General features: G+C 53.1%; 1 protein-coding gene across 5 annotated transcripts in view; it reads left to right on the forward strand.

Moving 5' to 3' along the window:
- Window positions 1–1,560: 1,560 nt before the first annotated feature.
- MAP3K7CL (MAP3K7 C-terminal like) overlaps window positions 1,561–16,113 on the forward strand; it is a 33,693-nt gene continuing 19,140 nt past the window's right edge. For 2 of the 5 annotated variants that reach the window (XM_053919364.1, XM_053919365.1), the window contains exons 1-3: window positions 1,561–1,759; window positions 3,675–3,783; window positions 14,946–15,007. In XM_053919364.1, the coding sequence (XP_053775339.1) occupies window positions 3,714–3,783; window positions 14,946–15,007 (132 nt within the window). In that variant the 5' untranslated portion in view covers window positions 1,561–1,759; window positions 3,675–3,713. Of the gene's footprint in view, window positions 1,760–3,674; window positions 3,784–13,200; window positions 14,050–14,945; window positions 15,008–16,113 lie in introns of those variants that run through there. The other 3 variants (XM_053919368.1, XM_053919366.1, XM_053919367.1) reach the window with 3 other exon arrangements.

The following is a 16,113-nucleotide window of genomic DNA, read 5'->3' on the forward strand; positions in this document are numbered from 1 at the left end:
TCATAATTAGCTTTGCGTTCTAGTTCTAGGAAACCTGCTACGTCCCTTTACTCATCTATTTGACATCCGTTCGAGCAGTTTTAGGCTTCTGGTTAAAAAAACGTGTAAGAACCACAGAGTTTCCATATATTCCCTCCCCCACAATTTCTCCTCATTAACATCTTGCCTTTGTGTGGTGCATTTGTTACAACTGAGCCAGTGCCGGTACATCACCACTAAGCGTCCTAGTTTCCGTGAGGGCTCAGTCTGGGTTGTGACCGACGGGTAGTATCGCACCGAGTGGTGTCACTGTCTGCAGTGCCCTGCACCCCCCTCCTCGGTCCTGCCCCTCCCCCCGGGCTCCTGGCGACCACGGATCTTTGCGCTGTCTCCGTACTTTTGCCTTTTCCAGGATGTTATGCAATTGTAATCACACGGCTGTCACGCAGCCTTTGATGTTGGCGTCTTTCACTTAGTAAATACACACTGCCGCCTCCTCCATGTCTGTCTGTGGCTTGGGCGCTCTCTTCATCACTGAACGGCGCTGCTTGTCTGGATGGACCTTGGGCTGTGTTTCCATCACCTTTTGAAGGATGGCTCAGCCACCTCCCAATGAACATGGTTGCCATGGTTGGCAACCATGAACCAAGCGGCCGTGGGCTTCCACGTGCAGGTGTGTGTGTGGACAGAGGTGTCCATCCCCTTTGTGTAAACCCCTGACTGTTGGCCAAGTGAGAAACTGCCAGACTGTCTTCAGAGTCACTGGCTGCCCCGTGTCCTCCCAGCACTGGGTGGTGTCCACTCTGCCAGGTGTGTGGTGGCATTTCCCTGTTTTAATTTGCAGTCACCTAAGGACACGTGGTGTTTGGCCTCTCTGCACCTGACGATGGGGCACCTGTTGGGTCTTTTGCCCATTTAACAGTTGGGCTGTATGCTTTCCTAGGGTTGGGATTTTGGAGTTCTGTACTCTGGAAGCCCGGCTTCTATGTAATATACCTCTTGCAAAGGGTTCCTCCCAGCCTTGGCTTGTCTTTGCCTTTGTCTTTGTCTTTCCTTGTTCGACCTCACTGTCCCCTTCCAGCTGGGCTAAAGTACTGTGGACGTTCAGGTTTACGGCTGTTAAAATGCTGACACCCCCTTCCCATGCACCACTGGTGCGTCCTGCAGTTGGTGGCGTCTCTAGATGTGATCCAGTCACCAGCGCTCAACCTCAAACCTTGAGGTCTTCCTGGGGATCGTCACTATTGTCGCCCGTGTGCCGGCCTGCGGCCTATCGAGCTGGCCGGGTGTCCCGGAGCTGACCGAGTGGCATTTCTGCTGACTGGGGTCAGCCAGTTTGCTGGAATAGCCAGACCCCGGTCCGGGCATGCCAAAGACATTCCTGCCGTGTAAAGCCAGCCTGCTCGTATTTTTGGTTTGCCAGGACTGATGAATTAAAGCGTTTGGACTCCCCGCGGCTCGCTGTTTATCAATGCCTCTGACAGGAGGAGGGCTTCTCTCCCTCCTGCTTTTTCTAGAAGCATGACCACATCCCGGCTGTTGCAGAGGCGAGGGCAGGAGGGGTGGCAGTGGGAAGTGGAACAGGAGGCCCGTGGGACGCGGGTCTGGGGACAGCAGGTAGCGGAGCCGCCTGACAGCTGTCACTGCCCCTCAGACGGTCAGTGGCCGCCGCGCGGCAGGTGCAGCCGTCTCTGACTGAGCCTCTGCCGCGCAGCGAGGACGACCGGCCAAAGCTGTGCTGGCCCCGGATCACACACAGGCGCACACTCCACCAAGTGAGGTAAGGAACAGGTGTGCGCCCAGCTAGCTGCACGGCTGCAGGCGCTTAACCACAGCTCGGCCACAGCCCGGGGAGGGCGGGAAGGCTCGCTGCTGTTGGGCTCTGCGGTCGGTGCTGGGGGGGACTCCAGATCGGCCCGCCTTGGTCCCTGCCACCCTTTCCAGGCACACAGATGTCGCCGTGCACAGGGAAGCAGCTCTGCCTGTGTCTGTGTCTGTCAGTCCCTTTGCCATCTCCGGAGGCCTCACAGAGTCCCAGAGGCAGGTGGCCCCCTCTGTGCCCTGTTTCCCGGGGCCTGGGAGCTGAGAGCCTCTGCCAGAGCTGGAGCCCAGCTCTGCGTCCTCAGACAGTGGGTGACAAGGTTTGCTGATGGTACCGTGTGTGACAATAACGCTTTTTCTTTTCGCTACAATGTGAAGGGACTTTTATTGTTTGTTTCGCTAAATTTGAGACAGTCCTTTCTATTCCCCGGGGACAGGTGGTTCTTAGCAGATGGGTCAGCATCGAAATGCTCGTGGGGCCGACAGGAGCCAATCCGGGGTCGAGGAACAGCAGTTTATGTGAACCCTGCTCTTAGGTTGGATGTTCCGTGTTCCCACCTTTTCTCACTCAGGACGCCGCACCTTGGCGTGCGGCAGGGCGGCCGCGTCCGCAGTGCGGAGCCAACGGGCTGACCAGGGTTCTGACTGGGTGCTGGACAGCTGCTGCTCCCCCCAAAGCTAAGCTGTTCCCCGCAAAGCTAAGCTGAGTGTTTAACGTGAGCCTCTCTTCTCCCCTCACACTGCAGAACATGAGTCCATGTGTGTTCTGCCTAAACATACATGTGCATATACATGCGTCCACTTTGCTTCTATAAATAATTGTCAAAACAAAACCCAGTGTTCTGCAGACTATTTTTAGATGGGGAGAAGTTATGGGAAAGATTCAGGGAACTTCTTGTGAGAAACCGTCCCGCTGAGGCCGTTCCCAGAGTCTCGCTAAAGATGGCAAAATAGATGACTTGTATTTTGCCATTTTTAGAGACATTTTCCTTAAAATATCATTCTGACTTTTTGGTTTACTGCCTACATGAGAAGGAAAGTAGACAGTTTAGGGGAAATGACTAAAAATAGAGAATTTAAGTAGATGTATTTAAATGACAAAGATGTATTTATGACAATATCTTTTCCTAGTGAACAAAATTTATCATATCCCTTGGTTTAAATGTATTTGGGCTAAATTCTCTTATTATAACAAAGAAATATTCGTGTTTTTGCCCACTCCAACCCATGTTATCTATAGGATAAGTGCTCATTCGTTCTACCCTCATTTATTAATTAGACGATAATTTAACAGGTGAGGTTGAGCACTCACAGCGTGTTCTCGCGTTTCGTCTTTTGCTTTTATCAAGGTGCATCCTTAAGACGGCAGCCTCAGGGGTGTGGGCAGATTTACAGGTAGCTAATCAGATACATACAGCACATAACATTCATGCTATAATGTGGGGTATTTTAAATAGTCTTTGGCATTCTTCAAATGACCCCGTGATCCTCGACGTTTACCGCCCAGGCTGATAATTCACGTCCAGCTCGGACTGCTGAGCCGCACAGCTGGGCGAGCTGGACGGGAGGCCGTCTGATGTCCTCCCACCGCCTCCTCGCCCCCTCCGGTAGAAACGGGCTGTCTGACCCTGAAGGGCCAGGGCGGGCGGGCCAGTGTGCAGACGCCAAAAAATCCTGTACCTGCGGTTCCAGGTGTATATCTCCAAAGCCACAGTTTTTTAAGTCAGAGTAAGGATCTTAAACGGGCGGTGAACGCCTGGGACGCAGGGGAGGAGAGCTGGTTACGGGGGTTTTTGAAGAGGCAAGGGGACCGGCTGCGTTCCCGGCCCGCGGGGGCGGGCTGCCGGTGCTGACGCTGCCTCTTGTCCCCGCAGCTGGAAGCCCCGGGGGAAGGCCGCCGCCCCGGCGCCCGCATGATCAGAGCCGCTAGGGTCCCTGCGGACCGGCCCGTGCGCATCGCCTTCAGCCTCGACGGCGCCCCAGGTACCAAGTGCAGGGCGGGGCGGGGCGGGGGGCGCCCGGGGGACCTGCGGGACTCGGGCCGGCCCGGGGCTTCCAGACGCGCCTCCGCCGTGGCTGCCCCCCATCGTCGTTGGCCATTTTAGCCCATTTCAGCTTTTATTCTGAAGTCCGGGTGCTGCGACACGCGTCTAACGATGGCGAAGGGGGTGGGGGGGGCAGTTAGGACGTCAGGAGGAAACCGTGAGGAGGGCGCGCCGCCGGCTGGGGTGTGAGCCGCCCACTCGGGTCCAGCAGAGGTTCCTGCAGCCCCCACTGACCCGCGGGCGGCTGCGGACTCGGCCGCCGGTGCAGCGGGACGGGAGGCCACCTGGTGGGGGAGGTCCAAGGGCCTCTTCGCGCAGTCGCTGAGTCGCAGCCCCTTTGACAGGGGCCCTGGCTGGGGGGTGGCCCCAGCAGCCACACAGGGAACCCCGGACCTCTCGCCTGAGGTCATCTGGTGAATGTCCCATCAGCAGGCGCTCAAACAGCACTGCCACTGAGACGTCCGGGCTTTTGAGGGCTGAACTGACGTCTGTCAGTCATCTGTCTGTGTCTGCGTCTATGTCTGTGTCTATCACCCATAACTGTATCCACATTTATGTCTGTATCCACATCCACGTCCACATCATCTATGTCTGTCATCCATATCTATGTCTATATCCACATCCACATCCACATCTGTATCCATATCTATGTCTATATCCACATCCACGTCCACATCTGTATCCATATCTATGTCTATATCCACATCCACGTCCACATCTGTATCCATATCTGTATCTATATCCACATCCACATCTGTATCCATATCTATGTCTATACCCACATCCACATCCACATCTGTATCCATATCTATGTCTATATCCACATCCACGTCCACATCTGTATCCATATCTGTATCTATATCCACATCCACATCCACATCTGTATCCATATCTATGTCTATATCCACATCCACGTCCACATCTGTATCCATATCTGTATCTATATCCACATCCACATCCACATCTGTATCCATATCTATGTCTATACCCACATCCACGTCCACATCTGTATCCATATCTATGTCTATATCCACATCCACGTCCACATCTGTATCTATATCTATGTCTATATCCACATCCACGTCCACATCTGTATCCATATCTATGTCTATATCCACATCCACATCCACATCTGTATCCATATCTATGTCTATATCCACATCCATGTCCACATCTGTATCCATATCTATGTCTATACCCACATCCACGTCCACATCTGTATCTATATCTATGTCTATATCCACATCCACGTCCACATCTGTATCCATATCTGTATCTATACCCACATCCACGTCCACATCTGTATCCATATCTATGTCTATATCCACATCCACGTCCACATCTGTATCCATATCTATGTCTATATCCACATCCACATCTGTATCCATATCTATGTCTATATCCACATCCACGTCCACATCTGTATCCATATCTATGTCTATATCCACATCCACATCCACATCTGTATCCATATCTATGTCTATACCCACATCCACGTCCACATCTATATCCATATCTGTATCTATATCCACATCCACATCCACATCTGTATCCATATCTGTATCTATATCCACATCCACATCCACATCTGTATCCACATCTATGTCTATATCCACATCCACATCCACATCTGTATCCATATCTATGTCTATATCCACATCCACATCCACATCTGTATCCATATCCACATCCACATCCACATCTGTATCCATATCTGTATCTATATCCACATCCACATCCACATCTGTATCCATATCTGTATCTATATCCACATCCACATCTGTATCCATATCTGTATCTATATCCACATCCACATCTGTATCCATATCTATGTCTGTATCTATATCCACATCCACATCTGTATCCATATCTATGTCTATATCCACATCCACATCCACATCTGTATCCATATCTATGTCTATATCCACATCCACGTCCACATCTGTATCCATATCTATGTCTATATCCACATCCACATCTGTATCCATATCTGTATCTATATCCACATCCACGTCCACATCTGTATCCACACCCATGTCCACGTCTGTCATCCATGTCTATCTATCGCCTGTCATCTATCTGTTCATCCCGACACACCCACGCGCAGGCACTGCTTCAATGGCAGTGACGGGAGAGGGACGGGTTCCTGCCCCAGCACAGCAAAGCGAGGCCTGGGCCCTGGGGTGCCCGACAGGACGCAGGCTGTGCTGAGGCCGTGATTGTGGTGGTGACAGTGGTGACACCGCCTCCCCGGGTTCTGCAGCCGGGGAGGGGACGCCTGCCTCATCCCCGTCTGGCCTTTCCACGGCCGCTCTCGCCCCACCCACCCACTCCTGCCCACACACGTGTCCCTTGTGTGTCTCCTCCAAGGACAGGAGTGAAGGGGACCCTCCCAGCAGGCAACTCCCCCCCCCCCCCCAGTCACCACGCAGAAACGACGACTGGCATCGGCTGCGCCTGTCTTTGGCGCCAGGCGTTCTCCTGGGTGGGCGTCCACGTTCCTGCCTTGCAGAGACAGAGGCTGGCGCTGGAATCGGGAGCGGTGGTGCGAGGCACCGTGTGGGTGCATACCGAGCACTCCGGGGAAACGCCCCAGACTTCCACAGGAAATGGGACCACGGAGGTGGACATCTGGGGAGTGGCTTCATCACTGGCATTTGCTGCTGAGCAGGAAGCAGAGTCCTTAAGAAATGGGTTCCTTTTTGCCTGGATGTCGACTTGTTCGCGTCTCAGGGGCCTGACGCGCTCCCCCAGCCGTGTTGCTGCTATTGTTCTTTCTGTGTTTGCATGTTTCTCTGGGATGATTTGGGATAGAGGTTAACAGCATAGGGCTTTAGCGTCAGCAAGGCGTGGTTTCTACACCCGTTTCCATCACTAGTTGTGTGATCCTGAGTAAGTTGCCAACTCTGCTGAGCAGCAATTTCCCACAAGATGTGGAAGGTCGTTTACAGGGTCGCTCAGGAATCAAATACAGCTCCCGCCATGGACCGAGCGCTCAGCGGGCTCTGCACCCTCTGCATCTCACACTCCCCGATGGCAAGACGGACTTTACAGTCCAGTGACCAGGAGAAGTTAGGGACTAGTCATGCAGCCAGCGCGTAGTGGGTGTCCCTGCTTCTCTTGCCACTGGTGGGTGCTCTGACCTTGACTCAGTTTCTGTGCTTCCAGACTCTGCTTGCCCGAGGTGGGCAAGATGCGCCAAGGAGGGCGTGGTGGGATTCCCGCTGCGGGTTTCATAAGGCAGAGGGATTTGGGGGGAAATCTGGGACATACAGAGTGGATGCCACAGCTTCTTGGAAGACATGGTAGTCAACCTGGGCTTGAGGGCGGGCAGGGAACTGGGTGGCGGCGGAGGACAGTTGCCATCACCGGGCACCTTTCCCTCCAAACGCGAAGCAGGAGCACGACCTGAGTCAGGAAGAGCATGGTGTAGTCCATACGTTCTCAAGGTCTCCTCACCTGGAGCGGAGGCCTGGACTGAGAGGCCACTGCCTGGCCCTGCTCTGAGCCGGTGTCGGCGCTGTAGCCTGGCACTGAACCCGCGTCTGCCCCGACGGCCGTGGACTGGAGCCACCAAGCCAATCTCAGACGTTCCGCAAAGGAGCTGGGACCTGATTAAAGCCATCAAACGTGAAAGCTCTTGAGCAAGGGGCCACGCGATGAAAGCAGGGAGTGCTCAGTCAGTAGAGTGTTCTGGAATGCGGAGAGGAGATGTGGGAAGGGCTCTCTGTGACGGTGTGGGGACCGTGTGGCACGGCCTGGGGCTGAGAAGGCGATGGCTGGACTCAGAGTGCATTCTGGATGGGGTGGGAAGGCCCCGGTCTCAGACTGTCCCTCGGAGATGGGGAGTTGGTCACTGATCACCAGAGCAGAATGAGCCCTGAGGCTTCAGACAGACCACAGATCTCTGGGGTCTGAAATAAGGAAGGAAGGAAGTTGTTAGGGGACAGAGAAAAGTCCTTTGTAATAAGTCACTATTTCTAGCCCATCATCAGAAACCTTCATTAAGGAGCTTGTAGCTGCTTTGCGTATCTGTAATAAACCAGTGGTATGAGGTCCACGCTGGGAATTCTAAAGCGATAACTTTCTAAGTTGGGACCTTCTTGGGGTAGTTTTCCCAACAGAAAGTGTGCAGAAGAGAAATGGGAATCCCGCCTCTTTGGTTCCTTCTGCCCAGAGAGCACGGAGGGTTGCACTGGCCGAGGATTTCCTGTTCATCACTTGAGAGTTTTCTTTACCTCCATTGCAGCTAAAACCTGGCACACTCACGTGTAAATTTACGCCTTTACATTGGGTTCTTTTTTAAAAAAAAATTTCAGTTTTTATCTGGAAAAAGGCAAGGATATTGATATGAGCCCAAGCTGTTGGCTTTCAACATCTCGTTTAAAAAAAAAATCTTGCAAGCTTTCAGGATTTTTCATAGCTAGGCATAAATTAATCACAAGACATTCAGCTTAAAAAAATCCAAGACCCATTCAGTTGGTGTCTGTTTTAAGAAACACTATTTTCTCCTCACACACCAGAGTAGCTGTGCGTGTGGCCGTGGCAACTGTGTGGCGGAGCTGAGAGAGCTGCCCTTGAGTCTGATTTAACTGGGTTTGTGTGAATGTCTTTCTGTCACATGCCAAACTGGCTCTCGGTGAGACTGGGAAGCAGGTGCCGGGTCACTTGCCATTGACCCCTTCCTTCAGCTTTTCCTGCCTTTTGGAACCTTTTGGCTTTATTTCTGTCTCCTCCCCTGGGCCCCAGGATCTGGGGTTCCTTCATCTGGGACCATTGGGAAACCTCATTCTCACCATGCAAAAAATGAGTAGGGAGGTGTAGGGTTTTACTTCCCTCTGGCTTTGTGAATTTGCGCATCCACAGGGGAATCAGTAGGGAGTCAAGGGATAAAGTTCCCACTGGACTCTGTCAGCCAGCTTATGTGGTGACATCTAGGGAACAGGCCTGGGGCAGTGGGTTTGGGTTCTCTCAAGTTGCGCCCTGTCTCCACTCCGACCCTGTGTCTAAAGCTTGCAGCGGCTGTCGACTGAGAAAATCCCTGACCCTTTACAGAGCAGAGTCGGGTGCCAGCGTATGAACTTAGCTCCCGAATGCTGTGAAAGCAGGAACTCAGTATGTACAGCACCTTCCTTTTCAGATGCAGAGTCTATGAAATACAACCAGATTTAGTGGTTGGAATCTGTTGCTTAGGACCTTGAAAAAGGCCAGCGAGGAGGCGGGTACTTGCCGAGTACTTAGGTGCTGTGAATCGTATTTCACCAGCTGAGTCCTGGCAGCAGCTCAGAGGGAAGTGCTGTCCTGCCCATTTTATGGTGGGACCACCGGCCGAGGGAGGTTCAGTGGTGCCCCCCATGGCCGTTCGTGAACAGTGCTGAGACTGGGTCTGAAGCCAGGCCCTTTGTTCCCCATTTGGAGGCAGGGCCCACGGGTGAAGGAGACACAGGGATGTCCCCAGGAGCCAAGCTTCCCACTGGCCATGGGAGCGACGGGGACAGTGAGCACCAACACGTTTGTGTGGAGCGGGAAAAAAGGAAGAGTGGGCCAGTTTTGTCTGGTGGTAAATAGGCTTACGAGGGCTCATTCTGAAGCAGATGTTTCTGGGCGAGTGTTATATGGTAAGTAAGTAAAAATACCCTTACAGAAGGAAACATCGATAAGATTCGCAAAATGAGAGCTACAAGAATAGCGACTAGACGAGTATTTCTAAGAAACACAAGCCCTGCCCCTCACACTGAGTCAGGTCTCTGTGCAGAGAAGCACCAGTCAGTCAGTCGGACTGACGGTCCTGTTTGCCTGACAGTTTTCGGTGCAGGTCGAGGTGACGTGGTGATTAACATCAATTATGAAGAGCTGACTACCTGCCAGGTATCACACCAAATCTCTACCTGTATCCACATTTACACCTGTATCTATACTTTTAATTTCATGGCCGAGAAATTCTAATGTGAATTAAAGAGGTCACATCTCGAATGCTTAGAAAGCAGGAAACAAAGTTTAAAAAAGCTTCTGATGATTCCAAATGCTGTGGTATTCTAATGAGAAGCTAGGTGTCCAGACTTTTTTTTAAGAGTTCTTTGACAAATTGTTAACATGGACTGGCAGCCTTCTATCACGTATTTTACTCCTATAAATAAAACATTGATCTGGATTTGGATTCACAACGCAAGTGTTCCAGGCCCTTCACGCACACGCTCATTTTCAGGGCAGCGTTTGGTGGAGCGTCTGTCGGACAGGGAAGCAGGAGGGAACCACTCTCACGTGGAGATTTCAATGCAAAGGGCAGGCCCTGAGCTGGCGGCTGCACCAGGACGGCCTCCCGGGACAGGTGGGGCTGGCGCTCCTCTGAGTTCTTCAGGCAAAGGGCGATGATGCCGGCAGCCCCCACTGTGGTGCGTGCTCACACACACAGTCACACACATTCACACACTCATATTCATACACACTCATACACACATATACTCACACACACTCATACACACATACACATATACATATTTACACACTATGCACACACTCACACAAATACATTCATACACATACACACATACACACACACTCACAGAGACAGATGCCTTGCCTTCCCATCACCCTTTCGGTCTGATTTGTGGTGAAAAGGAATGGAAACCAAATGTGATTATATTAGACATTTATTATTATTACTGATTGCTTCCTAGGCGCCAGGCTTTAGGAGAAAGGATTGACCGATGCGTTCCTTTACTGATACCTACCTTCTGAGACAGCAAACATCATACCCATTTTGCAGAGGACAAAACTGAGTCTCTGAGAGGTTATGCTGATTGTCCCCATTCCCCAAGCTTCCAGTGCAGGCCCATCCCACAGAATGCTCTCCAGCCCCGCAGTGTCCTCAGTGGGAAGAGACAGATCAGGGACAGCTTTTGCATGACCCTGGGTGCTGTGGCATCGGCCCAAGCCCACCTGCCCTGTCCATGTGCTCATCCATCCCGGCTGCCCTGGAGGATGGGCTGCGGGACACGAGCATCCAGGGGTCAGACTGCACACAGGACCGGCTTGTGGCTTGTGGAGGGGCCGTGTGGCCCAGCAGGGCCCTGGTCCAGAGATGATGACGGCTCTGCAGATGCTCCAGGTAGAGCCTGTCTCCCGCGTGGGCCGCCTGGCCAAGGGCTCCGTGTGCCCAGGCAGGTGCGTGAGCACAAGGCCAGCTCTGACTTCTGGATGTGCAGGCATGGAGTCTGAGCAGGTGGCCTCTCAGGTCCCTGGCTGGGGAGGGGAAAGAGCTTGAGGAGTCCCCTTGTGTGGATTCGGTTTTGCGGTCTAGGCCCCAGTTGCATCTGGAATGGAGACCCCATGGGAGGGGAGTGGCTGTCAGATGGTGGCCCACACCCCTGGTCTGGCTTTGGGAAATTTTCACTCTCTGATACAAAGCAAAAGGAATAAGGACATGGTGGTAAGTGCTTCTTAGGGTTTGTTTTATTTATAAAGCTAAATGTATCCAATGTAATGGGTACTTTTCTGGTTTAAGATTCCATTTGTCTTCTGATTTTGGTGTTAAAATGTTCTGTCACCTTGGCCATATGACTCAGTGGGTTGGACATCCTGCAAACCGAAAGGTCGCCGGTTCGATCCCTGGTCCGGGCACAGGCCTGGGCTGCGGGTCGGGTCCCTGGTTGGGGCCCATAGGAGAGGCAACTGGCCCATGTTTCTCTCTCACATCAATGTTTCTCTCCCTCTCTTTCTCCCTCCCTTCCCTTCCCTTAAACCCTCTCTCACTTGTTCTCTAAAAAAAAATAGCGGTGAAAAAACTGTGTTCTTTCTGTCATCAAGAGATACTGATGACACATGGTAGCAGTTTCCGAATCGGTCCCACTGGACGTTCTGATTCCCAGCCTTGGGGGAACTGTCTCTGGCTGGAGACGCACAAACGTGGGGGCCTGGGGACCTGGAGACCAGAGGGGAGGAAAGCAGGGCGTGGTGAGGAGACCCTGGCTGGGACATCCCTCGGTCTCCCAGGCCCCTCGTGTCCTCTATGCCCTGAGGACTGGTCCAGATGGCCACTTAGTGCCTTCCAGCTGCCTGGCTGCAATGACTACAGGACAGCGAGCACCTGGAGGACAGGCCTGGGGGCCCCTATTTGATTCATGGAGAAACGCTGAGAAGACAGGTTAAGGAGATCGGGAGCAGAACCAACACAAAGCCACCTGACAGCCGGTTGGTGTGGCTGAGACGAGCTGCCCTGGAGCGCGGCGGACGGTCGCCACGGTGGGGACCGGTCAGAGTGTGCCGTCTCCAGTCACAGCATGTTTGCCATGCAGACCACGACCATCTGCTTGTGGAAGCTCCTCTTTAATTCTTGCCTTTACGTTTCCTCCTTTAAACAATTTCTTGGACTCTGTTCTGCACGGCCCAGCGAGCCCACGGTGCCATTTGGAAAAGGAGGCCTACGAGTTATTTCCTTAACACATTAAAAATAGGATAAAGGGTTTTTCCCATTAAGCATAGAGCCTGTGTCAGTGCATTCAGTACATTGTGGAAAATAAATAAATTTTAATAAAATGTACTTGCATCTGATTTCGTCACATTATAAACCTACCTGGCAGCTGCTCTTCTTTTTTAAAAAAGGGCAAGTTTGCAGGGTGGGTGGTCCCCTGCACAGCGGCCGTCCAGGCTGCTCTGTGCTTCTGGAAGTGCCAGAGTGGACTTTACTGCTCTCGGGGCGATCCGATGTCACTGACAATACGTCTTGCCGCGCTCCGGCCGAACGCTCACGGCCCAGCTGTGGTCCCCGCGGCCTGACTCACTCTCCTCCTCTCCTTTGGGCCCAATCCTGTGATTCATCGTTCTGCTTTTAGAATATTCGCCTATTTTTAAAACCAGTCACAGAAGGCAGCCACCGTGTAAAAGTAAACACACCACACATCGGCGTGGGCAGTGTGGTGAGGAGCTTCGCGAGCCTGCCACTCCTGGCGGGTGGGGGTGCCAGCCGCAGCAGGTGGCCAGGACGGTGACGGGCGGGGCTGGCTGCAGCCTCAGTCAGCACCTTACGTCAGTCTCTGGTTTCCTTGTTTCCGCTGCCATTTCCTGCTTGGATTAATCCAACTTGATTCATTTTTAATAAGAGTCTTACTTTTATCTTGCTTGTCATTGTAAAATAGGAATTATATACTTATTCTATGTCAATCAAGCAGGTTTTTCTAGCAGCTGGAGGAATCCCATGTTAAGCCTTCACTTACCCACAAAATTGGCGTGGCCTCATATATGTGCCCGCATGTGCTGTGACGATGGACGATGACGCAGATCTCTGTCATGGGCCTCATTACTTCTGGGTCACACCAGGTGTTTGCTGTTTACCTCGCTGGAGCAAAGCAAATGAATTCTTGTCCACAACCGAGGAGGAAGGAGCGTGACTTCTCAGGGCGCTGGGTGCATGGAGTCCCCGGAGCCCCAGCGCTGCTCGCATCACCACCCGCTCCGCTCACCCCGTTCTTCACACAGCTGGCTTCTGCCCCCACGCGCCTGCTCTCCTGTGAGTGTTGGGGTTCAGACACCGAAGTATAAGACATTCCCATTTGCCCACATTGTTCTGGCCTTGAACTCACTGAGCTAAAATAATCGTGATGTCTGGGAAGTTGATATTTTATTGAAGTATATTTAAATGTACCTTCGACCCAAATCAGCTGAAAAACTGTAGGTTTAATAATGAAGGCCACCTCTAACAGGCCAGTGGCAAGAAGTGAATATTTCTGTCCTCAGTCCAAGTCTTGGCAAACGATGGTGGATTTGAAACCCACAGCATCAGGCAGAAGTTGTCGCCTCTAACCTGAGCGGGAAGGGAGCATTTGAAGGGCCCAGGGGCGTGTTTCCTCTGGGGGCTGTCCCCCGCCTGCGGGCAGGGTCTCGGGAACACTCCCGTTTGCACGCCCCCACGTGGCTGCTGAGTGCCCACCTGTCGCAGGCAGCAGTGGCCCCACTGGGACCCGCTGCCCCTGCCTTGAGCCTCAGCCAACGGATGAGTGTCTACCACGCCGCTCCGCACTCACACACAGCGGCGGCTGTGCTGCCGGCCGGCAAGGTGCTGGCCTGAGTGAGCACGTCCTCGCTTCAGTCGTCTTCCTGGCGACCGTCTTCAGCGCCGTCCGCAGCTGGAGCCTTGCCCACGGCCCACGTCACCCCTCTCGTTCACGTTGAACTTCAGCCATTCGCACAAATAAATCGGATCGTGGTGGTAAGAGAGCAAAGACGGTTGTCTTCCTTTTCCTTATCACAGTTCACAATAGCTTTGGTTTTTAGTTATTCTTGAGCCTGTAATTTGTCTGAGTCTCATCGTCCTGTGTTTGGGGGAGGGGCTGTCAACAGGAGGGGGCACGAGCTGGGTTGCCACCGATGGCAGAGCCAGTGTCCCCTGGGCTGCAGAGGTCCTACTGGTGGGGGGGTGGACCCCTCCTGCCACGCCTGTCTGCAGACGCTCCTGAAGGGTTCAGGGGCGACGTAGGTATTTTAGGCCAAACTTCTGTCAGGTTCCCTCTGACACTTCTGGGATCTGCCTCTTTGCATCCAGAAACACCTGCCGGGCTGCAGGCTTGGTGACAGGGGTGCCCCTCTCTCCTGCACCCTGGCAGTGGGCAGGGCCCTGGCTGCATGGCTTCCCTGCCCCTGGGGAACCAGAGCCATGTGCTGGTTAACTGCCCGTGGGGGCGGGGGGGATGCTGTATGGGCAGAGAGCAGAGCCGTTGAAGCCGGCCACCCTGGCCCTTCAGAGTAAGGCCCTCATGTTGGCTCACACCGCCCCTCTGTCCTGCTGGTGGCCCGGTCACCTCACTGGCACCCATTGAAGCACTTTCCCATACATCGCGTTTTTTGCTTTTGGCTGACGTAGGAGTGTGGAAAGTCGAGCAGTACTTCTGAATTGGAGAACTAGCAGAGATCACTTGCAAAAGTTTGGTCTGGCCGGCAGAGCTCTCGATCCTTCAGTTTGTATTGAAAAGGAGCAAAACTGTCTTCTGCATCCTCTCGGAAACCAGAGTGATGGGAGTGACGGGGAGTGATGGGGGCTGAACTGCAGGACAGCTCCCGTGGGTGAAAGGGCTGGGCAGTGACAATCACCTCCCTCTGCTGTTTCAGATGATACGCCTCCCGAAGACGCCGCTCCTCTGGTCTTCCCGGAATTAGACCAGCAGCTACAGGTAAGGGTTTTTCTTGTCTCTCTTCTTTCCATCTTAGTTTCGCAAAATTGAGTAAACTGAGGAGCAGCCTGCCTGGGAGACAGAGAGAGAGTGCGCGCGCTCAGGCCTGTGGGGCTGGCGTGCAGAACCTGCCTGCTTACTCGGCTATAAGCCGACTGTCGGGGACGTGCAGGAGGCCCAGCTCCTGTCTCGGGGAGCCCTGGGCCTGGACATGTGGCTCTGCCCCCCATGCTGTGCATGTCTCTGCACAGCGTGGCTGGGCCTGGTGGGCTTAGGGATTTAGGACAACCCCATGCAGGGGAGACGTCATGTAGGGTGACGTCTGAATAATCTCCCTTTCTCTATTCCACCCCCACCCTCCCTGATTCTCTGACAACTTTTAATAGAACATGATTATTTTATTTAAGTAAAATTTTTAAAGATTTTATTTATTGAAAGAGAGGAGGAGACACATCAATGTGCGAGAGAGAAATACCGACCGGTTACCTTCTGTATGAGCCCCAACCAGGGACTGGGCCCCACCACCCAGGCCTGCGCCCTGACCTGGATTTGAACCAGCGACCTTTTGCTGGGCATGGGATGATACCCAACCCACACCTGTCAGGGTGAGCATGGTTATTTTACATTAAACTTCTTAGAAACCGCCTGGTTTGACCTACGGGAACCGTGTGTTCTGTGTAGCTGTGGGTGGCGTACCAGAGATGACCCACTGTAACACTCCAGTGACGTCCCTTCTCCTTAAGGGACAGACGGTGACTCTAGCACCCACAGCTCTAGGAGGCAGTTCTGTCTGGGCGTTGGCCTTGGTCCACTGTCCACATCGCAAGCATAGTGCTCAGGTCTCACAGGGGGTCAGACCCTGGGCTCAGCCACCCCTATTTTCTCTGATTGTTGCTTCGGGAAGCCTTCTGGAGGGTCTGCAACCTCCAGTCCCCCACAGGACCGACGTCCCCTTACACCGGCAGCTTCTGTTGGGGGCTGTGCCTGGTCCCTGGAGAATCTGGAGCTGGGGCCTCTCATCCTGAACCGCCCTCGTGGGTGGGCAGAACCAGGAATGGGCCCTTTGTCACCTAGGTTGGTATCCCTTTGTCTCAGCCAGTTCTTAC

This window comes from Desmodus rotundus, chromosome 2 (genome assembly GCF_022682495.2).
Source record: "Desmodus rotundus isolate HL8 chromosome 2, HLdesRot8A.1, whole genome shotgun sequence".
NCBI lineage: Eukaryota > Metazoa > Chordata > Mammalia > Chiroptera > Phyllostomidae > Desmodus > Desmodus rotundus.